At 39.2% G+C, this 26,451-nt stretch overlaps 1 protein-coding gene across 1 annotated transcript; it reads left to right on the forward strand.

Moving 5' to 3' along the window:
• Positions 1-6,212: 6,212 nt before the first annotated feature.
• Positions 6,213-25,286, forward strand: fyco1a (FYVE and coiled-coil domain autophagy adaptor 1a). The gene is made up of 17 exons (XM_037698133.1): positions 6,213-6,315; positions 6,696-6,802; positions 7,434-7,559; positions 7,929-8,035; positions 10,607-10,750; positions 11,185-11,278; positions 11,373-13,856; positions 15,297-15,389; positions 16,017-16,135; positions 16,216-16,383; positions 18,756-18,908; positions 19,040-19,272; positions 22,570-22,717; positions 23,666-23,752; positions 23,840-24,050; positions 24,759-24,868; positions 25,025-25,286. The coding sequence occupies exons 1-17, from the start codon at positions 6,255-6,257 to the stop codon at positions 25,098-25,100; spliced, it is 4,521 nt and encodes a 1,506-aa protein (XP_037554061.1). The 5' UTR covers positions 6,213-6,254; the 3' UTR covers positions 25,101-25,286.
• The last annotated feature ends 1,165 nt before the right edge of the window (positions 25,287-26,451 follow it).

Here is a 26,451-nt window from a genome sequence, read left to right on the forward strand (position 1 = left end):
TGCTCTCTGCCACCTGCTGCTCTCTGCCACACCCACTTCTCCGCTTCAATCACACCTGTGTCACTCCCAATCTCCCTCCTTCTGTGTAAATAAACAATGCAAATTTAAATAGTTTAAATAAACAGTCCATGCTGCATGAACAGCAATGTTTATTTTAAATAATCAAGTACGACCAGAAACGAGCCTTGGCAAACGGCCAGACCACCAGGAAATGTCCCGATGCTCCCAGTCTGCCCCCAACCTGCTGCAGCAAGTGATGAATTGTATAAAATAATTTATTTTACCCAAAAAGGAAGAAGCGGATAAAGATAATGAATGGATGGATTTAGCCCCTGCACTGTGCTTTTATTTTATTTATTTATTCATTTGTGCACTGCTGCCCAGTGTCTTTAGCTTGTCTCATCACCATCCAGCGTTTTTGTTCCTGCTCTGTTCCTGACCCACTTACTGTACGTCTGCTCTGCCTTCAGACCACCGATTCCAGCTAAAACTCTCGGATAACTTTAGCTTATTCTGCCTCTATGTGAATGACCCACAGACTCAGACCCCGAACTGTAGGTTCAGGTTAGGTTTATTTGTCATGTGCAAAATCAACACAAGCAATGAAATGCTTAGGACGAGAACCGTCTCGACTCGCCAAAAAAAAAAAAAAAGAACAACAAGAAATATCAAAGGAAGTATAGGAGTTCAGCTAAGCTCCACATTCTGAAGAGTGTTTGTCGGACTTTCGCTCACATATCATGTGATCTGACCCAACCTCCTTTCCCTATGACGCCATCGCAGCTTCGCCTTTTCACCTGTGATGGAGCACATCTGTCAGACTCATACTTCTTTAATTTAGAAAAACAGAGGCAAACTAAAAAGAACATTTCAAAACTATCAATGGTGTTATGACTGATGATCTAGACCAAGTAAATGAGGAAATATTTCAGTTCTACAGTAAGTTGTATAAGTCACACTATTCAGAGGGAAATGGCTCTGCCTTTTTTGATAAAATTAAAGGTTATATTAGACAATTAGAAAGGAATTTGAAAGACCTTACCGAGGGTGAATTTAGGATTGATGAGTTGGACAAAGCAATGAAACAAATGCCTAGCGGGAAGTCACCAGGTATTGATGGGCTAACTGTAGAATTCTACTCATATTTCTGGAATGATATTAGGGTAATTCTCTAGAAGGCCTTCCAAGAATGTATCTCTAACAAATCTTTCCCCCACAATGAAACATAGTCTCATCACTTTAATCCCAAAACCCAACAAAGACAAATTACTGCTGGATAATTGGAGACCTATAACTCTTCTGTGCAATGATTATAAATTACTGGCTCGTGTTTATGCAAACCGGTTAAATGAATGTTTATCTCTTATAGTGGATGAGTATCAGTCAACTTTTACAAAAGGTAGAAATATACATAACAATATTCGATTTATTCTTGACGTGCTTGATTATCGTGAGCTAATTAAGACTGAAAGCTTGATTCTATTTCTAGATTTTTATAAAACTTTTGATACAGTGGAACATCCTTTTTTGCCTAAAACCTTACATCACTTAGGCTTTGGGAAAAACTTCTGCAAAGTAATCGAAATGTTTTACACCTGTCTCCCTTAATCCTGGAATGACCAACAGGTTTGAAGTGAAGCGAGGTGTTCGACAGGGATGCCCAATCTCCCCAAAATTATTCATATTGACCACTCATTCACTGGCCCTAATGATCCTAAATGACTCCAACTTATAATGCATAACTATCTTTGATAAGGAGTTCAAAATCAGCCAATTTGCAGATGATACACTCCTGTTTTTAAAGGATAAATCTATGACAGCCAAAACTTTTAATACTATCGCTTTTTGTCCCAAGCTTCAGGACTATGTCTGAATATTGATAAATGTGAAATATTACCTATTCACCCATGTTCTGATTCTATTATAGCTTCAGTAAGAGTAAAATCAGAAGTGAAATATTTAGGAATAGCTACTGTATCTCCAAGAACATGATCCAAAGAGAAGACTCTAACATTTCTGATTGTATCCCGAACATGAAAACATCTCTTAGTCGTTGGCAAACCAGAGACTTAACCATATGTGGTAGAGTTATTCTCTCCAAAGCTGAAGGTCTTTCTAAATTAATTTACCCATGCCATTCTCTGTATATTTCTCCTCAAAACATCAAGAAAGCCAACTCTATAATATTTCAGTTCCTGCGGAAAAATAAAACCCGTTATATTAAAAGATCTCAACTTGTTGGTGATTATACTAAAGGTGGTGTTAAAGCCCTGGATTTTGTTTCACTTGTAGGATAAACTGGCTTAAAGCTTGTTTAACACAATCTAATTCCATGTGGTTTCATATACCCAGATCTCTATTTTAACAACTAGGAGGAATTGAATTTGTATTAAAATGTGACTTTGAAATGAGTAAACTTCCTATAAAATTAGCTAGTTTCCAAAAACATGTTCTTTCCTTCTGGAAGATGATGTTTACCTATAACTTTTCTCCCCATATGTCAACCTTATGGAACAATAGAGTGATAACTGTTAACAGAAAGTCGATATTTAAAAGAAATTTGTTTGAGTGTGGTATTTTGTTTGTATTTGAACTGTTAGACTCAGATGGCAATTTGCTAGATTTTATGTCCTTCTTAAAGAAATATAATTTAAATTGTACACAAAAAGAATACCGGCAAGTCGGTAAGGCCATTCCACTGGCTTTAAGACATATATTATATATATATAGTATATATATTAAATATATACACTACCTAATCTAAAAATAGAAAATGCTCATTTATTAGATAGTGAGCTTGATAATAAGACTATTAATGCTAAATTTAAATCTATTCTTTTTCATGATTATAATTCAGGAAGGTATTTAAAAGTTTTTAATGGGGATCAGTCTTACATGGCTTTCTCCAAATTTGTGAAGTGGCCTGTCTCTCCAAAAATCAAAGAAACACATTTCAAAATAATTCATAACACTTACCCGGTGGCAGAATTTCTAAGGAGAAGATTCAAATTTGAGGTAGACATGTGTTCTTTCTGTAACTCAGTGTGTGAAACAACACAGCATCTGTTTTTTTCATGTCCTGTATCAGCAAATTTCTGGTCGCAGATAAACAGTTGGTTATCACTAAAAGTCAGTAATGTCCCACTTTTTGAATTATCACATATCTTGTTTTATAAGGACAACCTTCAATCTTCTCTATCTGACATGATCAACATTGTTATTCTTCTGGGGAAATATCATATACATTGTAGTAAGTGGAGGAATTTATTACCATCATTCACAAGGTTTATCATTGACTTTAAACAATACTTTATTTTTCTCAAGAGGAAGAAATCTAACATATCTGTGAAGACATTTCCAGGTTTTTACTTTTTTGATTTGTTCCTTGTGTAGTCTACGCTCTCATGATGGTACTCTGTCTTTTAGGATTGTGTAATTTATGTAACGCCCCTTCTTCTTTTAACATTTTTTTTTTTTTTTGTAGGTTTTTTTTTTGTCTGGTTGTTGATATACTGTATATCCTCTACGAGAGTTTTGTATTATGTAATTTGTTAATAAAGTAAAAAAAAAGCAGCTGTCAGACTCGATCACAGGTGAAAAACATTGACTTTAAACACATCAATGAAGGCTATAAGACAGATTTGGGTTGGCAGGCCGCAGACTCGTGAAGTCTTTCGGAAGAAAGACGAAAAGATTCTCACAAAATGAATGAAACTGTCCAGATGACCTGATTTAACCTTTTTTTTGTGAGTGAAAAAATTAGGCTTCAAATACGGAAATTACGGTACGTCATTGATCACATGACGTTGTTGTTTACCCTGTTGTATCAACCAGGCTTGCTCCTTCTTTGAGCCCGCCCCTTTGCCTCAAACTGATTGGTCAGTTTGCCACATCTCGGTCTATTATTGGATATTGCTTAGCCGGTCGCGTCACTTCTAGCAAGTTTGTGTGCTTGGCTTTAAGGCAAAGAGTTGCTCATTATGGGCTCATCTAAAAAAGTATGTCCTAGTTATTAATATTTTGTTCGTCTTACTCTAATTAACATTTATAAACCTGATACATCATCAAAGTTATTGTATTCTGCTAATGTCACGGTTATTTGAAAGTTTACTTAAGTTAATAATTTGTCAAATCCAACGAGTGATACGTCTGCAGAAACAGAAAGTACTTTTTAATAGTTTAAATAGTTAACTCGGGTTTATTTCACGGTTTTCTTTGCTAGTAAAGTTGTAATAACGCTGAAAAAGCTGATGACGAAGTTTTAAAACTTCAGTTTTCGTTTGAAGTGTTGTATAAATCCGACTCACTTTAACTTAATAACTTTTTAATTAAACAGATCCGAGGTGGAAACAGGTTAGTTGTGTAATATTTACGTTCTTATTACATGTTAGCTAAGTTGACTTAAAATGTTAATAACAATTGTAGACATGTAGTTTTATAAAGTGCTTCTTTTTCAGAGGAATGCTGCTGTGATCTGCGAGGGAGTTGTACCAGGACAAACTATTTTAATGGGTAAGTACATCTTGAATTATTTTTTTGCTCCAGAACTATGGTACAAAAAAAATGACTTAAATGCAAGATGATTTTATTTGGTATTGGTTCTTGTTCATCCTGTTTATAGTCACAAACAGGGTCATAGAACAAGATAATTGTCTCAAAACACACACAAAAAAACCCATCCCTATTATTATGATAAGTATGGTCCTCTTTTTACTCTCCTTGACTATATGGCCTTTATCAAACTTTTAACTTTTAAAAATTGTAATTGGAGCAGCACGGTGGTGCAGCTGGTAGAACGGTCGCCTCACAGTGAGCAGGTCGTCCGGTTCAAATCACAGCTGGGGGCCTTTCTGGGTGGAGTGTGCATGGTCTCTCCGTACATGCGTGGGTTTTCTCCAGGTACTTCAGTTTCATCCCACAGACCAACAACATGCATGTTAGGCTGATTGGTAACTAAATTGTCCCTAGGTGTGAGTGAAAGAGTGATGGGTTGGTTGTCTCATTTGTCTCTATGTGTCCCTGTGATGGACTGGAGACTTGTCCAGGGTGTCCGCTGTCTCTCGCACAGTGATGGCTGGATGGCTGGCTTGACTCCCATCACCCCCTGGAGCACAAGTTAGGAGTCATCAGAACTCTGTATCACAGAGCAGACAGCATCCCCACTAACTCAGGAGCCAGGCAGAAGGAGAAATCCCACACAAGACAGGCTCTAGAGCAATGTGGATATCCTAACTGGGCCTTCCTGAAAGCAGAGAAGAAACCCAAACAGGACTCCAGTCAGCCATCAGGTGAAAAGGAGGAACCCAGACCAGTGGTCATTCCATATGTTGAGGTAGTATCAGAGAAACTGAGACGTTTATTTTCTAAACACAACGTCCCAGTGGCTTTTAAACCCCAAAATACATTACGGCAAAGACTGGTTCATCCCAAAGATCCAGTCCCCCGGCACAAACAGAGTAATATTGTGTATGCTGTTCAGTGTCAGAGCTGTGATCAGTCTTACATCGGGGAAACAAAACAGCCACTGGCCAAAAGGATGGCCCAGCACAGAAGATCAACATCATCAGGCCAGGATTCTGCGGTCCACACTCATCTCCAGGCCAGCGGTCACTCTTTCAGGGATGAAGATGTTCACATCCTGGACAGAGAGGAACGATGGTTTGAGAGAGGAGTAAAGGAGGCCATCTTTGTGAAAAGAAATCGTCCATCATTAAACAGGGGTGGAGGCCTCCGTGTTCAACTGTCCCCCTCTTACAATGCTGTGATTGCTAGTATCACTCAGCCTCCTGTGAACAGTAAACAGCCATCAGGGTGCTAATGATCTGTTGTTAGGCTGATGGTCCTTCTTGATCATGTGAGCAGCTGTTTTTTTTTTTTCTGTCACCAGCAAACTGGTTGATCCACTCGGAGACGGTTTTCTTTATAAGACTGAGTTTGTTGCAGCTCCTCTGAATAAATATTTTGGATGAAAGACGAAACGTTTCAACAAAAGAAGAACCCGTCCAGAGGACCTGACTCAACCTTGTTAGACCTAATAGGTGTTTTCTGCTCAGGATGGAGCAAAGTGCACATCTTCACACCACTAATTGATGCGTAACACGTTTGGTCGTCTGGTTGCTGTTTCTGTGGACATGAGAGAATGTGTTGGGAGCGCTTGTGACTAAATTTTGTTTTGAACTGATTTGAATTCTCTGATTGAGCAGACTGGATGTGACCCTGTGACTCCTGGTTGTCACGGAGCAAGAGGAAGGGTCATGGCTGCTGCGGGTATGTCCGGGGAGAGCCAACTCCAGAGGATTATCAGAGATCTACATGGTACGTCAACTTTACCTCAGGGCATGTCTGTTTGTGTGTGAATAGAGTGTCGTTGACCAAGAGAAACAAAAGGATGAAGAATTATAGATGAGATTTTATGGCTGTTATCTAAGTCTAATCTTTAGTCATGGAACTACCGGACCTCTTCGTGTCATTAGATAGTTTGAGAAAGCGATCATCTCAGAGCATGTTTGTGTAGTGAGGGTGTGGTGGAAGCCTCTGTACACATGCAGTTAGACAGAGAGCATGTGCTGAGCGTGTACCCATCACGCGTTTTTCCCGTGTTTGTGATGCATAAGAAACAAGTTTTAAGTTTTAAGTAAGCGTTCTAGCTGTCACTCCTCTTTCTTCTTTCTGAACTGCGTGTTTTTACATTTCAGAGGCGGTTGCAGAGCTTTCAAAGGAGTACAAGGAAAGTGGCGAGCCAGTCACAGATGACAGCACAAATTTGCACAAATTCTCCTACAAACTGGAGTATCTGCTTCAGGTGGGATTTTACTTTCATAATTACACCAACAAAAAATAAATATAAACATGCCAGTAAACATTTAAATCACTTAAAATGATTGAGAAGTCGGGCAGCACGGTGGCGCAACTGGTAGAGCTGCTGCCTCTCAGTGAGCAGGTCCTTGGTTCAAACCCCGGTCCAGGGGCCTTTCTGGGTGGAGTTTGCATGTTCTCTCCGTGCATGCGTGGGTTTTCTCCGGGTACTCCGGTTTCCTCCCACAGACCAAAAACATGCATGTTAGGCTGATTGGTAACTCTAAATTGTCCCTAGGTGTGAGAGAGAGCATGAATGGTTGTTTGTCTCTATGTGGCCCTGTGATGGACTTGCGACCCGTCCAGGGTGTACCCCGCCCCTCGCACAGTGATTGCTGGACATGGGCACCGGCAAACCCCGTGACCCAAAATGGAATAAGCGGGTAAAGAAAATGGATGGATGGATGGATGGATTGAGAAGTCATTAAATGGTAGTACCATCTATTCTAACATATTTGGCAAATCAGTTGAATGCGAATAACCTTCTTAAAGAATAATCAACATATAATTTGTTTGTCTTTTAATCCTTGTGATGACGTAAGACATACATTTACTCTTCAAGCATGTTTTTCTTTCAGTTTGACCAGAAGGAGAAAACAACATTTTTAGGTACCAGGAAGGACTACTGGGATTATTTCAGTGACTGTCTGGCTAAGATCAAGGGAGCCAACGATGGAATCCGTTTTGTCAAATCCATTGCTGAGGTGTGTTTTTGTTTCGTATTTTATATTTTTTAAGACTTATATTATTAAGTAAGACCTTAAATGATGGGAAAATTAATAGGTTTATTTTACCGTACTATTTTTTATGCTGACATATTGATGCTTCAAATAGAACAGCAAACAGTCATAACATTTATGAAAGCTTAAAAAGCGTCCACGTGGCTGCAGCTTCCTTTACTCTCTCTTGGTTTTTCTTCTATTTACTGTATGTAAAAAGCAAAAATAAACTTTTGCTTTTTGGATTAGCGGATTAAACATCTTATTAAAAAGATGAACTGTGGTGACAAAATGCATCTTGTTAACCTGAAGTGTGCGTAAGCAGCATTTGTCTGAAACCATTTGCTTCTCTAGCTGAAGACATCTCTGGGGAAGGGACGAGCGTTTATCCGGTACTCCCTCGTTCATCAACGGTTGGCGGACACGCTGCAGCAGTGCCTGATGAACCACAGAGTCACCAGGTGAGGCAGCATGAGCCAAGTAAAGATTTATTGTAAAAATGTTACTTTTAAATACAGGGACACAGATGTGTGGCAGATGTTTCCAGAAAATTAAAGACCTGAAAAGCAAGGCCTGATTGAACCCGGTGCTCAGTTAGGATCTTACAACAAGGACAAGTGTCTCAGCCTCCATCCGGCATATTTAGGATTAAAGTTATATAATGAATTTAAAGACCAAGTCTTAAACATACCTTAAAACTTAAGATTAGAATAGTGAAGTCAGTAATAAAATGTACAGGTGAATCTAAACGTTGGGATTATTTGGGGATTTTTGCAAAAGGAATTGAATAAAGTAATAATCCAGGCTGAGAAGAAACGTGTTAATATTTATCGCTGGTCATCAGAACTTCAGATTGAGCTGTGTTGGAGAAAGTTACAGTTACAAAAGGGGGCCAAAATTAAAAACTTGGTCCAAGCCAAGGGCCAATTTCAGTCGATACATTAACTCCAGTCAGATAGCTGACATGTTTTCTTGATTACAGGTTCATCAAAAAGAGTTTAATTGGTCATATTTGATGTTCTGTGTTGTTCTTTCCACATTAAAATGAAAGATCTCTGAAAAAATCCAACCTTTTTTCTGGCTTCAGAGTTAAACTGTCCTGAGAGGTTTGCACTAAATGAAGTATTTAGTAGTTGTTTTTAAGCAAAGTGAGAAACGATAAAAAATATTTTACATTTAAAATATCTTAGAGGGCCAGATATGATGTTAATGAGGGCCCAATTTGGCCCACGGGCCTTGACTTTGACACATTGTGCTTTAGACAAAAGGACATTTCCTGAAGTTGCTCGGTTTATGTACAATGACAAATGGAGTCGTAATTTACTTTTTTAGTGTTCTAAATTATTTATTTCATCCCTTTGCTATATTGTCAAATGAGTCTACTACGTCTCTAAGAAGTGGTGCAACAAAAGGAAATGTTTAATTATGAGGAAGTATTGTACTTTTAATAATTTACCAGTCAACTTAGCGTGTGCGATATTGTAGGAAAACCTGTTGCATGTGTACTAATGTGTAAAAACTAGTGTTTCAAATAAAAGTCCACACCTAAAATTCATCTTCAAAATATAAAATATCATAGTTCCAAAATCTGTTCTTAAATATTGTTGGACCGTGTGTTATGTTTTTATTGTCAGCATCACAGTCCGGATCTGCTCTGTAGGATTGAGTAATGGATTATCCTCTAAACATTGATATTTTAACAAGTTAAAATAGATTTGCAAAGAGAAATTAGGATGTTAAACAAGATCCAACACCATGTGAGGGAAGTTTAAGGATCTTGATGTGTCTCCAAATACTTTTTGCATTGTTTATTAATTGTTTTAGTAAATAGCATTAACCTCCACGGTTTACTTTTTATACAGGCTTTGCCTTCTTGGACACACCAAGAACAGAACTCATTAAGAGAACAAGAACTCATGACTTACGTCATGAGCTCACTTCAGTTGCTGCAATAAGAGAAATGCAGAGGCACAGAGATTTGTACAAAATTCTGTTTAACACAGTTTTATTTGAAAAACAAGTCACAGCAGAAGCAAAGACATATCTGAACAAATGACAATAAGTTTAACTAGTTTTGTTACTTAATTCTACTCAATGCCACAGTCTAATAAATTAGGATTTTATTTTATTCCATTGCATTCTGTCATAAGAATGGAATACCCAGGATGAACGGACTGATGATGAACAACTCAGACACACTAGAGTCGATTCAACACTTTTATTTACAGTGAGTAATAACTCAGGATCAAACAGGAACCCTGGGGAGCAAGGAGATGGTTCAGGTCCAGAGTTCAGGAAAGGGGTTTTACTCAGAATGTGCAGGTTCCTTACTGGTAGATGGCTGGAATATGCTGGGTTCCAGAATCCTTTACAAACATGAGAAGATCCAGAGAGCAGGAGGGCGAGGTGAGCAGCTGAACGTACACAGGTAAGGTTTCCAGGAGTTCACGAGGAGGTTCAAGTCCTCATGTTGGTCTCAGGTGGTTCACTGGAAAGATCATAAGAGAAAGGTAAGTATTCACAAGGCTTAGAGATACACAAAGGGCTAAGAGCACGAACCATATGCAGGGTAATGCTCCAGCGTCAAAGGAGAGTCATCAACTGCCTTATACATATCGGCCTTGGAGCCTCATCAGGAACACATTGTCTGCAGGTGTGTGAGTATGGCGCCATCTGGTGACCAAACATGGGAACTCCCACACATTCAAAGTAACTTCACTTGCAATTCATTTACAGTAAGCAGTAGTGATGACAGCCAGCACATTCATACAACTTTAAACATGACAAAATTTATAAAAACAGGGTAAAAATGTACATTTGAAACAAGATTAAAATGTTAAAATAACATAGGGAATCTCAAATAAAATCCTAATTGAATATGGCAAACCACCTGAAGGAGTGACCTGATCACTAACCAGTTTGCTTAATTTCCACATTACTGTTGTTGCATCCCTGGGATCCCTCAGAATGCTCATGATTATTGTTTCTAGTCGTGTTTTACTCTGATTTTTCCTTGTGCGTTTTTCATTCAGTGACTGGTACTATGCAAGAAGTCCTTTGTTGAAACCCCACCTTGGTGCTGACATAATCGATCACCTGTATGAGCTGAACGAGGTCCAGTTCGATGTGGCTTCCAGAGGTCATGATCTTGATGCTTCCTGGCCAACTTTTGCAAGGTAATCAAGTGGGATAGTTTAAGAGAATAAAAGCATAGAAAAACATTTGACAATGCAGTTTAAAAATAAAGACAATATAAAAGTTTTTCCTTCTACTTGTGGGATGTTCATTAAGGCCGTTTCACATCTACCATCAAGGCTTCATGCTTCCTCTGAGTGACATCAATTGTTTTTGAATTCAGATCAAAATGTGGTTTGCTATCAAAAGTTAAAATGTGTAGCAAATTTATATATATATATATATATATATGTGTGTGTGTATATATATATATATATATATATATATATATATATATATATATATTTTATTTTTTTATTTTTATTTTTTTTATTATAGTGCTATTTGACTGAAGCTGCCATCAAACAGACCAACCACAGAACTTACTAAACAGAGTTGTGTTTGCAGTTAAAAAAACTTCTGTTCTGGTCAACAGGAGGACTCTGGGAAATGTAAACTCACCTGGTCACATGTGGAAACCACCCAGTCGTAGTTCCAGTATTAACAGTCTGGCTAGTACATACTCCCAGGTATTTGATACTTGTATCTAATAGCATTTTTTGATACCTTTTCATGATATTCATTACTCCCTTTCTGTCTTTAACTTTCATTATAACCATCTAGCAAGCACCTGAGTTCCCCTCCAGCCCTGACTATGGGCACAGTTCATTAAATGATCCAAATGAGTCTCTGCCTGTCTGCATGGAGGATATCAGCGCAATCGAAGACCTTCGTCTGGAGCTGGATCAGTCCGAGCTGAAGCAGCAAGATCTCTTTGGTAAGGTTCAGCTGCTAAGTGAGGACAATGCTGCACTCACAGCAATAAATGAGAAGCTCCAGAGTCAGCTTGAAGGGTCACTTGCTGCCCAGGAGAGGCTCCAGTCCTCTCAGGAGATACTCAAGGGAAGAGAGGAAGCTCTGTCTAGAGAGGTGGAAGCTCACAGGACTGAGATAAAAGCCAAGGAGGGTCAGCATGCCTTACTTCAGGAAAAGCTGGAAGCTGCTGAGCAAAAGAACTTGGAGCTCATAGCAAAGTTAGATGGGTTTCTGAATGAGAAGGGCCAGCAGGCAGCCAGTTACTTTGATTCAGCACAGAAGATTCACGAGCTGCTGGACAAATTGAAAGAGGCAGAAAAGGGAAAGATGGAGGCTGTAGTTGAAACGGCAGAATTGAAGAGGCGAGCCGAAAAGCTAGAAGAAGAGCTAAAGGTGAAGGAGGCTGCGTCGAAGGATCAAAAAGCAAAACTTACATCTGTGTCAGAGGAGAAGGCCAAGTTGGAGGCGAGAGCAGCAGACCAGTCCACTACACTCGAAAAGCTTCAGGGTGACCTGACTTTGAGAGAAAAAGAGGCAAGCAACCTACAAAAGCAGCTGCAGAACCTCCAAAGATCTCTAGAGGGTAAAGATGAAGAATTGGACACGGTGAAGAAGCGAGCGCAGCAAGATTTAGATGAACAACAGGCCAGTTCTGATGGCTTCAAAGAGTCTTTAGAGGTGAAAGTTGCTGCAGTTACAGACGAGCTAAAGAGAAAAGAGGCAGAGCTGTGCTCCAGCTGTGAGACACTACAGAAACTAGAAGCCAAGAACCAAAGTCTGACCACACAGAGAGATGAACTGACCACTAGCCTTGCTGAGCGTGACGAGAAGATCAAAGAACAGGCGGAAAAAATAGAAGAGTACGAGACGCAGCGTGCCAATCTACTGGAATCAAACAAGAAGCTGCTGAGCACAGTGACTAAAAAAGAGGAGCTGCACAATGAACTGACAGAGACCAGAGCAGCGCTTGAGGCTGAACTGGTTTCTCTGAGGGTTTCTGAGAAACAACTTAGAGGTCAGATGGACAACTCCAAGATCTCAGTGGATGAGAAGGAGAAGGCGCTTCGTGAGGAGAACTGCAGGCTGGACGAGAGTCTGCAGCGAGCCACAATGGCTGCAAAGATGTCCGAGACAGCGTTAAAGCGTCTGGAGCAGGAGAATCGGAGTCTGCAAGACGAGCAGGACAAATTAAATTCAACCGTTAGTCGTGTGCAAGCAGATCTGAAGAATGTTCACCAAAAGAACGAGGAACTGCAGAGCAACATAAAGGCTTTAGACAAGAAAGAAGTCGCTCTTCAAAAAGAGCTTGACGCTAAAAATGAACGGTTAGAGGGTAAAGAGGAGGATCTTGTCAGGTTGCTGTCCACGGTCAAAGATCTAGAGGCTAAGAACAAGGAGCTTGAGATCGTCAAAGCTACTGCAGAAGCAACTTGTGCGAGGCAGACAGAGGTGATAGAAAGAGTCACAGCTGAGAAACAGGCAGTGGAGAGTTCACAACTACAGAAGAGGGCAGCTCACGTCAAGGAGAACCAGGAGGTCACTGCCAAACTTACTATGGTTGAAAGCCAGTTGGAGGTTCACGTGAAGGAGGTGTCCAGACTTCAGGCAGAGCTCCTGGACCTAAAGGTGCAGGTGCAGAGATCAGAGGAGGAAAAGCACAAATCTCAAGCCCTGCTGGTGGTCACAGAGGCCCAAAGAGATGAGCTGCGGTCTCTTACGGAGAAGCTGAAATCCCAAACGGAGGCGCTGAATCAGACGCACGTAGCAGAGCTCATGGAGTGTAAAAAAAAAGAAGAGGCCTTTGTTGAACAGCGTGATCGAGAAGTAGCAGCCCGTTCAGAGCTGGCCGTTTCTCTGACTGCCATCCAAGAAGAGCTGCTTAAAGTCAAAGCAGAAAATAACAGACTGGCTTTAGAGAACAATGAGATCCGCGAGAGTCTGCACAGAGCCAACACTGAGATGGCAGAGCTGGGGATGACCGTGTGCAAGCTGAATGCAGAAAAGGAAGAGGCCAGCGAGCACTGGGCAGGTAGAGCTTCTGAGATAGAAGAGCTGAGGAACAACGTGGAGCAACTGGAGGAGTGCAAGGAGAAACTGCAGCTGGAGAATCACCGTCTACAAGAGGAGCTAAGACAAAACGAGTCCCTCGCAGAGACGAACACGGAGCTCCAGGAACAGCTGGAAAAGACCAAGAAGCAGATGCAAAGTGTCAAGGACTCCTGCCGAGAGGAGATAGATGCTGTCAAGTTCCAAATCAGCTCGGAGACCATGAATCATCAGGTCAGCCTGAAGGTGAGTTCAACAGAATCAGACCACACGACTCTGGTTGGTTTGTCCAACATTTGACTTAATGTCAACATCTTCTTCCCATCATCTTCAGATGTGCTTTCAAATAATTACATTTGCATTGTGACCATAATAACATGCGTATTAGACCTGCTGTTCATGCTGCGTTCTACTAATACGGGCGAATAAAACATTTTGGGTTGTTCATTTTATGCTGCTAGGGGAGTGGTGGTGCAGAGGTTAGAGAAGGTGGGCCTGTGACCGGATGATCGCCGGTTCATCTTCCGGTACCGACAACATCAAAAACATGGGTGGGATAGGTGAAGCACCCACACCTGCCTCCACCCTCATTTGCCCCACTCTTGTCCCTTGAGCAAGGCCCTTAACCCCCACCATCTGCTCCTCCGGACGCCCTAGATAGCAGCTCTCCGCTCAGTGGTCTGTGGTTGTGTCAGGAAGTCAAGCCCAGTTTATTTATAGAGCACATTTAAAATAGAAACTGTTATCAAAGTCAATGGGAGTAAAATTAATGAAAAAATAAACACCACACACTAATGATAGTACTGAAGAATTAATAAAAAGCATTTAAAACATAGGAACACAGAATAAAAAAAAAAAACACTAAATCAACTCGTGCAGTCTTGTTTTAGGAACAGCCAAAAGCAGCTGACCGGATGATCTCAGGGCCCGAGAGGGAACGTAAGGTTCCAGTAGCTCAGAGAGGTAAAGGAGCGCGAGGCCATTTAGGCACTTGGAGGTCAACAGAAAAATTTTAAAGACTATCCTAGTACGCACAGGGAGCCAGTGAAGGGAGGACAGAACTGGTGTAATATGTTCAGACCTACGAGTTCCAGTCTCCAGGAAGAGCATCTGGCGTAAAAATATCGCCAAGTCTTCGTGCGACTCAGTTCGCTGTCACGACCCCTGAAGAAGGGAGCAGCCGAAAGAAGAAAAATGATGCTCCTAGTTTAAATCAGTGAAATGATGCCTTGAATCATTGCTTTTTCATCATATGTAACAGGTTGCCTTGAGCGAGTTGTTGAGCCAAATATAAAAAAATTAGGTTGTTTGTTAGAAGATGGTGATAATAAATTATAGTGGACAAAACAAGTGTTTAAGTCTAAGTGCTGTCATCATTGTATGTTCACATACAATGATGAAATTAGTTCTTCCTTTAACCCATCACACCTGGGATACACCAGGTGGAGCAGTGGGCAGCTATTGAGTGCCAGGGGAGCAATTAGGGATTAGGTATCTTGCTCAGTGATTGGCTGGGAGTCGAACCGCAACTTTCTGGTCCCAAGCCGGCTGTCCTACCTCTGACCCATCTCGGTCCCCATCATGTTTGATTGGCGTTTGATCACTGTCTGTCGTATCAATTAATAATTATAACATTAATCATCTTTTTTTATTAGATTTATCTCATTGTCTTCTCTTATATTGCAGAGTTTGAATGAACAGCTTAAGAAGTGTAAAGTTCAGGCGCAGGAGGATCAGATGAACGTATCCAGCCTGCAGGCCAGAGTATCTGAACTAGAGGTTTGTATGTTTGAACAAGTAAACATGCATTCATTCAGGGTTTTACGCCAACTGCTGTGTGCTGTAGAGTAGTAACAAAAATCAATGCGTTAAATTAGAAAAAACTTAATTCTCCCGCACAAGAAACGTTCTACTATACACAATAGACATAGATGTGAAGTAGAAAAAGGAAAAGTTGATGTAAAACTCTTTTCAAGCCTAAGAAATAAAATCTACACAGCACAGAATTTAGTATTTTCATTTTATGTTCAGTAAGAACAGAAGAAATATAGGACAGTGGACTGAATATTATATATTTTTTTCTTTCTATTTATTTAAATATTTATATCACTGAGAATGTGGTCCCCTGATTACAATTTTTTTTTAAATATATATATATATTCCTTTGATTACAAAATGTAGAAGAGTAGCAGAACTTGTTTTTCCAAAGGAAACTCTTCAGAGTTTTTTGATTGATGTTTCCACTACTGCTGCAAAAATCAGACAACTTTTCTGGAACATTGATTTCAAATGTGAATTGTTTTCAGCATAATTATCAGCCTTCATAAATAGACCATAGAACATGATTATAAATAGATGAAACAATAAGTACTCATGATATCCTTCTTTTTTTTATCGTTTAAAAAGGCTGAGAACGAGGAGTATTTACAGCTCGTTGGTGAGAAAGACGCTCGCATCACGACGGCCGAAGACACAATTCGTGAGAACGAAAGCGAAATACAGCAACTGAGGAACACGGCCACCAGGTGCTGTCACCACCACAAATAATTCTGCACGTTTGTTTTCATGATGAACAAATGTTGGCTATTTTTTCTTGTTTCTTCAGTGCTGAGGAGGAACGCTCGGCTGTGCAGAGACTGTGTGAGGAACTGAAGCAGAAACTGGCGGCAACAGAAGCTGAAAAGCAACGCGAGTATCTGAAGATGGCTGCAGAGGTTGATGACCTGAACAGAACCAAGAGCAATCTTGAGGAGCGGCTCATCGAGCTGATAAGGTGTGATCTATTTCCTGTGATCAAGACTGACCATTGAAACATGCAGAGGGATTTTAAGAATATATATTATTTTGACTTATTTGTTTTATTGTACTTAGCCCCTGTACTTACTGTAAATATTTTCTTAGGAGTTTAGGTTTGATTTGGTGTCTCCATGTTCATATTTGTCTGTGTAAATTGGGCTCTATTGTACATATTTAGTCCTTGCTGATCCAATCAGTGTGCTCATGTTAAACTTTCATCCCCACATGTGTCCTTAGTGACCAGATCTCACTCATCTGCTCTTCATGCGATCACTGTATTCATGCACACACAAGCACCGATCATAAATACATTTAGTGACCTGAAATGTTTCAGTATTCATAAAATAACACATTTTAAATGTGTTTGAATCACATTTATTAGTAGTACTGTGCTAGTCAGCTGTGAGAGTTCAGGAGGTGGCAACGGTGTGTCTGAATCCACAGCTTCACTTGTATTTAGCGCTGTCCGTTTGTAATTTGATCAGCCACGATGCACGTCAGCACAAGGTTTGAAGAGCTGCTCAGAGGAGCAGGATATGAGGAAAAGGCTTTTTTTATTTTAAAACAACTAGAGAAATTGCATTTTCTGTGAATATGCAGTGTGAATGCTTATTGTTGGAAAATATGAAATTAGCTTAAAAAATGCTGAAATGAAAAAAACAAGCCTAAATTAGCAGAAGAAAACAGAAAGAATAAATTTGCTGAATTAGGTTTAAATAAGTGGAAATGAGCACAAAAATTAGGAAATCAGCTAAAAAAGCTAAAATTACCAAAAAAAACATCTAAAAAGTAGCTGAAAAGGCATAGAGAAGCTTAATCTATGAATGAAGTGGAAAGAGCTAAAATGAGTTTTTTTTTTAAAATGTGGAATTAGCCAAAAAAGCTAAAATTTGCATAAAACAGCTACAGGTAAATAGTGGCTGAAATAGATGAAAATGCTGAAAAAGCTAAAAGGAGCATAACAAGCTGAAATTAGCTGAAATAATTAAATTAGGCTAAAAGTAACATAAATTTCCAACAAAAACTTGGATTTATTTGAAAACAGCTGAAATTAGCAAAAAAAAATGTATTAAAAGGTAGAACAAGCTTATCGGTAAATTAGCAGAAGAAAACAGAACGCGTTTGCCCACTTAGGCTGAAAGAAGCAGAAATGAGCACAAAAAGTAGAAATTATCTGAAAAAAAGCTGAAATGAACATAAAAACAGATGAAAAGTAGCTAAAAAAAAAAGCAGAAAGGTTGAATTTACAAGAACGTTGCGAGAGCACATTTTTGGTGAATTAGGCTGAAAAATGTTTGAGTGCAAAACGTAATTAGCTGAAAAAGCTTAAATTAGTATAAAAACAGCTGGCTGAAATAGTAGAAGAAGCTGAAACTTGCAGAAATAAGCTGAAAGTAGCACAACAAGCTAAAATGAGCAGAAATAAGTTAGAAGAAGCACAAAAATGTTGTAGTTAAAAAGAAAGGATCACAAAACAGCTGAAAAACAGCTTAAATGAGTTGAAAATGCTGAAACAAAGTTTGAATTTGCACAAGGAGGCTGAAAGAAGCTGAAGCAGAACAAAATGTGAAAGGAGCAGTAAAAGGCTGTAAACAGATCTAAAGATTTGAAGGATGTGAAATGAGCTCAATTCATTTTCTATGAGGAAAAAAATGGCAGAAAAGACTAAATATTTCAAAAAGCTAAAGTTGTACCAATACCAAAAGTTGAAGCAGGATTGTTCTGAAAGAGCTGAACGTTTTGATATGATTTGTTGAAATAACTTAAACTGCAGGACAAGAATCGTACTGAAAAACATACAGAAGAAAAATGGATCACAACAGTGTGAATGCTTCATAAACGTTCACACAATTACTGAGGCTGGCTGTGAAGAGTCGGAGCTGACGTGAGGTGCAGAAGCACAGCCAAAATCATCTTTCTTTGATTCTTTTTCCCCTTCAAGTTCAGACACGCTGTTGTCACTCCTAAAGCTCTCAAGCACTCGGTCAGATGACACAGTAAATTCAATCAACTCCTGTGCCATGTACATGCTCAGTTTCAGCCTTTTACAATATTTTATAATGCAGCAAATGCTTTTGTTTCTCGATTGCAACATTTTGGGATAGAAGTACATTATTTTCAGCCTTTTTGTGTAAAATGACGTTCATGTTGTTTGTCATTCGGCCGCTCCCTTTTCCACAAGTGAACAAACTCACATGAAAAATTAAAGCATCTTTAAAAACACACCTTTATATTTAACAGAGCTTACGCTCTAATTTATTATATCCAAATAAAACACATGTACCAAGAAAGTTCAGGATGACACATGAATTTAGTGTAATTTCTTTATTTTTTCATGAATTGTATCAGGGACAAAGATGCTCTGTGGCAGAAGTCTGATGCTCTGGAGTTTGAGCAGAAATTACGAGCTGAGGAGCGCTGGTGGTTGGTGGATAAGGAGGCCATTCACTGCCTCGACTGCCAGGGACAGTTCACCTGGTTTCTGCGCAGACATCACTGCAGGTCAGCTGTCTCCACTCAAGTCTTCATCAGCGCCGATTTTCAAGCTGCACACTTTCATATAATGCATGTTAGAAATAAGATATTTGATTTGTTGAAGAAAAAAAAACAATTGTCTATTCTTTATGTTCTAGAATTTGTGGCCGCATCTTCTGCTACAACTGCAGCAACAACTTTGTTATGACTAAGCACAGTGGGAAGAAGGAGCGCTGCTGCAGGGACTGCTACACGCAGCACAGTACAGTGGTGAAGAGGTTCACACAGGCAGAGCTGAGTGCTTCAGAAGTGTTGTCCCCTCCGCCTGAAGCTGCACATCCTCAACCTCCTCCTGAGCCCGCTCCCTATAATCCCACTCCCAGAGTAGCAGGTGAGAGGCATGTTTACAAAAAATGAATAAGTCCTCCTTTTAGTCAGTATCACAACTGTATTAAATCTGACGCAACATTTTCCTGGTGTAGTTCATTGTTCCTCATCGTCATTGTACGCAAACTAGAATTATGTGGGCAGAATTGAAAAGACTGGAATCCTTAGTTGTAGAATTCCCATTCTTTACACAAATGGGAATAAAATAGCATTTGAACTAGAGGAAAGGATTTTCATTGATTCTTTTACTTTCTAAAAGGGCTCAAGTTAGGAACAAGCCCATTATGACCCTGCCATTTGAATTGTAGAGACCAATGCGAACACCAGAAAGATCTCTGTGCACCCAGGTGGGAAAAGGATAAACACACTTGGTTCTCAGTCAACATGCAAACGTTAAACAACAAACGGCTTCAAATTGTCAGCTATAATATTGAAGGCTTCTCTGCACCTGAAGCAGAACAGTTAGCCTCTCTCCAACTGGACATCCTTTGTATACAGGAAACACATACAGTGGTGCTTGAAAGTTTCTGAGCCCTTTATAATTTTCTATATTTCTGCATAAATATGACCTGAAACATCATCAGATTTTCACACGAGTCCTAAAAGTAGATAAAGAGAACCCAATTAAACTAATGAGAAAAAAACATTATACTCATCATTTATTTTTATTGAGGAAAATGATCCAATATTACATATTGGTGAGTTGCACAAGTATGTGAACCTTTCTGGTGTGAACCAAACTCTTTAGAAATGGTTTTGTAACCTTTTCCAGCCTGATGAGCATCAACAACTCTTTTTCTGAGGTCCTCAGAAATCTCCTTTGTTCCTGCCATGATCCACTTCCACAAACATGTTGTGAAGATCAGACTTTGTTCTTTAAATCAAACAGTGTCCACTCACACCTGATCATCATCCCATTGATTGAAAACACTTGACTCTAATTTTACCTTCAAATTAAATGCTAATCTTGGAGGTTCACATACTTTTACCACTCACAAATATGTAAGATTGGATAATTGTTCTCAATAAATAAATGACCAAGTATAATATTTTTGTCTCATTTGTTTAACTGGGTTCTCTTTATCTACTTTTAGGCCCTTTGTAAAAATCTGATGATGTTTTAGGCCAAATTTATGCAGAAATATAGAAAATTGTAAAGGATTCACAAAATTTTAAGCACCGCTGTAGATCAAGTGAAAATCCTCCTTACATCCATGGGATGCACTTCATGATCTCGACACCAAGCAGAGCACGTGGAAGTGCCATGTTTGTTGTAAAACCCGTTTGCTGTGCTGAAAATTGAGGTAATTCCATCTGGCAACCTGAAGCTATTCAAAATTGAAACAGAGACCATTGTAATACCATCTGTCTGTAAACCTCCCAACAATCTGCTTTGTTGGCCAGACCTCCTTGACATTTCACATAAGACTCACATAGCCATAGGAGACCTAAACAGCCATAACTCTAAAATGGAATATAATGATGATGATAACAATGACGAGGAGGTAATAATGTGGAACTTAACAACAATCTAACATTTGTGTAAGAAAGTAAAGACGCACCTACTTGTCAAAGTTTCAGATAGTGTCAAGGCTATTACCCAGATCTAGCCTTTGTCATATCCACCAAACATGGACTGTTCCATCAGAGAGTCCTCAACCCTATCCCCAAATCACCACACTGATCTGTGGTGATAAGTCAGCCTGTTACCAAACCCATCAACTTCTGTTACCTACCCAGATTTAATGTCAGGAAAGCTGATTGGTCCACTTTCTCAAACACCCATGAGGAAGCAATTACAACTATCAGGCCATCACCTGATCTCTTTGATGATTGGGTATGCATCTTGTGAAAAATAGCACAACAATATCCTAAGAGGTTGCAAAACAAACTACATAGCAGGACAAACAAACAACCAACTTGCCTTTGATTACACAAGAAGATTCCTGTATGCAGACGACATATGCCTTGCTACTCAAACTAGATACTTGAAATCATTGAGCAAAGGCTCACAGTTGAATTAGAAGAAATGGGACCGTATTACAAGCAGAGCTCCCTCAATGCCAATCCTGGGATAACAAAAGTATGTGCATTCTATCTCAAAAACTACCGGTATGCAGCAAATACACAAGTAAACATACAGTAGTATGGAATGGGAGGGACCTTGAACATGAGGACTACCGTACCTATGTATGCATTACCTTAGACTGAACACATACTTACTGCCAACATATAGAAGAAGCACTTAAAAGACAACTAACTTCTGGACTATCATTCCTAGCCAAAGAGCTGCTTTAGTTTGTGCTATTCCTATATTACTACATTGTGCTCTGAAATGGACAAGAACCAGTGATGGAAAGACCCACACCAACTTGGTAAAATGGGTCTTGCTGGAATTGCAGCCTGTGAATGCCGTCATCAAATCCAAGTCTACAACATAGACCATCCTTTAACTACCTGCACCTTAAGGCCAGTACATATACCGGTACATGTATACATGTCTACACCTCCAGATGTAGGAAGAGGGCCACCTGTATCATGAAGGACCTCACTCACCCAGCACACACACTTTTTGCCACGCTTCCCTCAGGAAGGAGGTTGAGGAGCATTAAGTGTAGAACCACTAGACTGAGGAACAGCTTCTACCCTGAGGCTGTTAGACTCATGAATCTAACCAGAATAATCACTGTGAAAAAAATCACATTATGTTGCTGCTGATCTGTTTCATGTTGATGTGTTCATGCGTGCTCATCTGCTCACACAGACTCATGTTCGTGCTGCTGTTCGGTGTATTGCGTTTATTGTTTTTATGCTATTAGTGCTTAGCGTATTTTTAGATGATGTTTTTCTTAGTTTTAGTCTTAGTTAATATCTTAGATCTTATTACTGTTTTTCTTTTACATTTTATTGTTGGATGTAACTGGGACCCTGTGTACATAATTTCATTCCACCACCTGTACCACATGTGGTGCAAATGACAATAAAGAATATCTGTATATTAGCTGGTGTCAGGTCAATTTTCTGAATGGATATATGAAAGGAAAATCTCAGCAAAATGTAGTTTTCTAGTAGTACACATTTGTAAATTTAAGAATAATGTTACTGCACGTTTGACCATGTGACTTTACAGTGAAAAGTTTCTGTTCAGGTACATTTTTAATGGTGTTTCTGTATTGGTTTAAAATATTTTATTAGATTTCCTGTATTCAGTTACCAACTTGTTGAAAAGCTGCCTGTACAATATGTTTTTATTTTACATGCTAAATGTTTTAGCTTTAGTGATTCTTTTGTTTGGTTTCAGACCCCAACAACAAATCTGATGATGGAGGCTATGACATCATCACAGAGGAAGAGGTGAATGGCACTTATGACAGTGATACCAACTCTCAGACCACAGGAGGCTCTCTGGATGGAGAACAAGATCAACAACATCAAGGAACAAATGAAATGTGAGAGTAACATTTATATAAGATAAGATAAGATAAGATAAGATAAGATAAGATAAGATAAGATAAGATAAGATAAGATAGAACTTTATTGATCCTGCAGAAAATTGTTGTGCCAGAGTTTCAGTACAAAGGAACTTACACAAGGAATCACACAAGATACGTATATATAACAAAAGAGACAGCGAGAACACCAACATTTAAGTTCTAAAACAGGTCGGGTGCAGACAGAAACATTAAAATGTTTATTGTAGTGCAGGATTAATTTTATTGTCCTATATAGAAATCAATGGTGGGCACAGCTAAACAAAAAGTTAACTTTGCTAACCACCAATTAGCTAACAAAAAAAATTAACTTTGCTAATGTAAGCAGATTAAAAAAATTAGTGGAAACTAATGCTAAGCTCTAACATTTATCATAGATAAGCTCAAGATCTGCAAAGGATAATTTGCAGAAGTGTTTTTAAAAGTCATCTTACACAATGTGCCCACTCGCAGCAGCCCTCCAGATTTCTATAATGGTTACCATTTGACACCACTTTGAGGAAGTATCATTCCATCCATGGTGTAGCTTCTCGCATAATAATTTTCATACGAAATACCAATATATTCGCCTTTTGCTGCAATTGGTATTGTAGGGTAGACATGTGCCATGTGCACGTTGAAATATGGCTGTGCAAGACGAGTGCAAAACTTATTTAACATTTAGTAATTACTATAAAACATGCCAAAATGTTCTGATTCCTCATTAAACTGTACAGACACTGATCTGTGCACATATTCATTGTCCAATTTTTATTCATGGTGCTAAGTTATTTTAAAAGACAGACAGACAGGTGCAGTGACTCATGAGTCTTGATAAAATAAGTCATTTTACACTATTTGGCCACACCTAGATCCTTTTTAAAAACAAAGCTCTTATTATAGATTGTACTGTTTTGAATATGACAGAGGGACAGGAGATGTGACCCCTGATGAAGAGCACATGCCAACGTTTCAGGATTCAGAGATTAACCTTCTTAAATCAGGAGAAGTCACGTGAGTCTTAACTTTGATACAATTTATTATCTTTCCCTACGTAAATTAATGAGCGTCTAATGCAGTCTAATGTGTTAACCCTTGCAGGATGGCTGTCTCTCTCAGCACCGATGATATTTCTCAGTTTGGTGATGGTACCAAAGAGCTGTTCATCAGGTCCAGTTGTTACAGTGTCATTACTGTTACTGTGGCCGACTGTGGGCCAACTATCAGCTGGATGTTTTCCTCCGACCCCAGGAGTATCTCTTTTAGCGTGGTTTACCAGGAATCCAGTGACATTCAGCTGGAACAGTCAAAGGTAGAACCACTTTTTCTGAGCAGTTTATTTGTTCAATGCACAGAGAGCACTGTGTTGTGAAATTTAGCATCTGTTCTTTAATTTCACTTGAAGCATGTAGCCTAGTTTAAAGCATGTGAACATCTGAGCTTTTTCAAATCTGAGGTCTCATGTACAGCATATGAGGTCCCTGGTGTCCAGGGTAAGTTGTTGCAAAAGGTACCGGTACTTAAAAAAAGGCTGACTATAATGCTTTTCAATGGCTAAGGAGGTGAAGTGTGGAAACTTCGCACACGCTCATTCAAAAGCCGAAGTTATTTTCAGGGTGAAATTGTGTGCACCTCCTGCAGAGAGCTGGGTCATTTTGCTTGGTTGGTCAAAGATGATGGACTGATGGAAACTGCTGCAGGCTGACAGTGTGCAAATTCTGCACAAAAAATGTCAACGCTTTTAAATCATTCGTGCTCATTTTCACCTCAACCTCCCCATTGCTGATATTTAAAGTGGTGTATTTCTCTTTTTATTTGATTTGTTGTCAAAGGTACAAGATTCTTCAATAATTATTGAAATTATCATAGTTGTTTCTTTCTATACAACATCCTGTGATCTGTTAAAAAAACAAAAGTCCTTTAGATTGGTGTTTTTTTATATTTGCAATGTTTCAGTCTGTAGAAGAAAGAGGGTTTTTTTTAAACATCTGTCTCATTTGAGTTTCTGTTCTGCTCTCAGGTGCTGATTCCTCTGACTCGCTGCAATTCTCATAAAGAGACCATTCAGGGACAGCTGAAAGTGAGGCACCCCGGCCTCTACATGCTCATTTTTGACAACTCTTTTTCACGGTACAAAGCTCTTAATGTTCTACAATCCTTCTGGCCTTGTAAATAACAGATACAGCGTTGTCTTTTCCATCATTTCCTGTCATTAAATATATGTTGGCCTTCACACTGGCAGTCTGTGTATTTTAGCCCGTTCTGATCAAAATGTGTTTTCAACAGCTTCATCTCAAAGAAAGTCTTTTACCATCTGACCATGGAGAAGCCTGTAATCTACGATGGAAGTGATGGTCCTTGAACCTACCACAAGCTGTGGATCTGAATAAAGCTAAAGGGAAACTGATAAGATGACAATTCAGTGACATATTTGCAAATCAAGTATTAAAAATATGATGGGTGTTGATGTTACTTTATTCAGTGATGTTAGTTTTGTTTTTGAAGTATTTTGTTTTAAAGGTGGCCTAAGTAAATCGTAAAATAAACCAGTGGAAAGATGATTATGAATGGCACAGCTATGCAAGTTTTGACCATGTTTTTAAATATTTTCATTCATATTCATATATACTCTTGTGTTTCTGTAACGTTTGTCGTCACAGTTTTGATTTAGTCGTTATCTGATTTTAAAGATTAAGGAATGTTTATAAACTGCAGAAGACACTAGTAGATTCTATTTTTCAGCAAATATCTGTGGATACAGAACATTTTTAAGTTTTTCTTTTTCATATGTGTAATAAATGATTTGTGCAATCTTTTAAATCAAGTGGCTAAGAAAATCACAAGTGTGCACCAGTGGTTTATTTATAACTTTTTAAAATGTATATCTGAACCTTGTTTGTACTTTATCATGGGACAGGAACAAAGCGACTAATATTAGACCTGGACAAAAAAAAAAAAACCACAGTCGACAAACCTCAGAGCTTAGCTCACAGCTGTACGTTTCTGAGGTACAGTGGTGCTTGAATGTTTGTAAACCCTTGAGAATTTTCTATATTTCTGCTGTCAAGTATTATTTGCACTCACCATGCGCCATAATTTTTACTGCTCTTTTACACTTCTTGTGAATGAGATTAAAATGTTCCACGATCCTTACTCTATGCAATAATCAGTCTTCATGTGACCGGTCAGTAAAGGGACAGCAAGAGATAATTCTATTATCCTCAAGGTCTGATTGATGTGATTACAGTGATGTCTTCCCTTGAGAGTTGCTGGCCTCCCAGATTGCTCCCTCTGACTGCAGCTGGGTTCTGATAAAGCTGGACAGGGCGGGGAGGTGCTGGGGGCTGTATGTCTCTACAAAAATGTTTTTTTGTCTGTTCAGGACGTCAGAACGGGTCAGAACCTCAGACCGGTGAAGGTATTGATATGTTGTACTTGTAAATGCATTGATCTTCTGTGATTGCTGGCTGTTCTCCAAAGCTTTGTAATAAATCTGTTGAAGTCTGCACTCAAATGTTTTGGGGATCTCTTTTTTTCCCTTGACAGTTTTGGCGCTGCGAGCAGGGTCCCTCGGGTGGCTGTCCAGACCCCAAGTCAGATGTCTGATCAGCCTAGAATGGAAACCTCCATCTCTCAACCTTCACTGTATTGCAGAGAGACGAGTGGCTGGCTGCAAGAGTTTGTGATCGTCACCACTGGGAACCAGCGGACTT

The sequence above is a fragment of the Nematolebias whitei genome, chromosome 3 (assembly GCF_014905685.2).
Source record: "Nematolebias whitei isolate Nwh7 chromosome 3, NemWhi1, whole genome shotgun sequence".
NCBI classification, from domain to species: domain Eukaryota; kingdom Metazoa; phylum Chordata; class Actinopteri; order Cyprinodontiformes; family Rivulidae; genus Nematolebias; species Nematolebias whitei.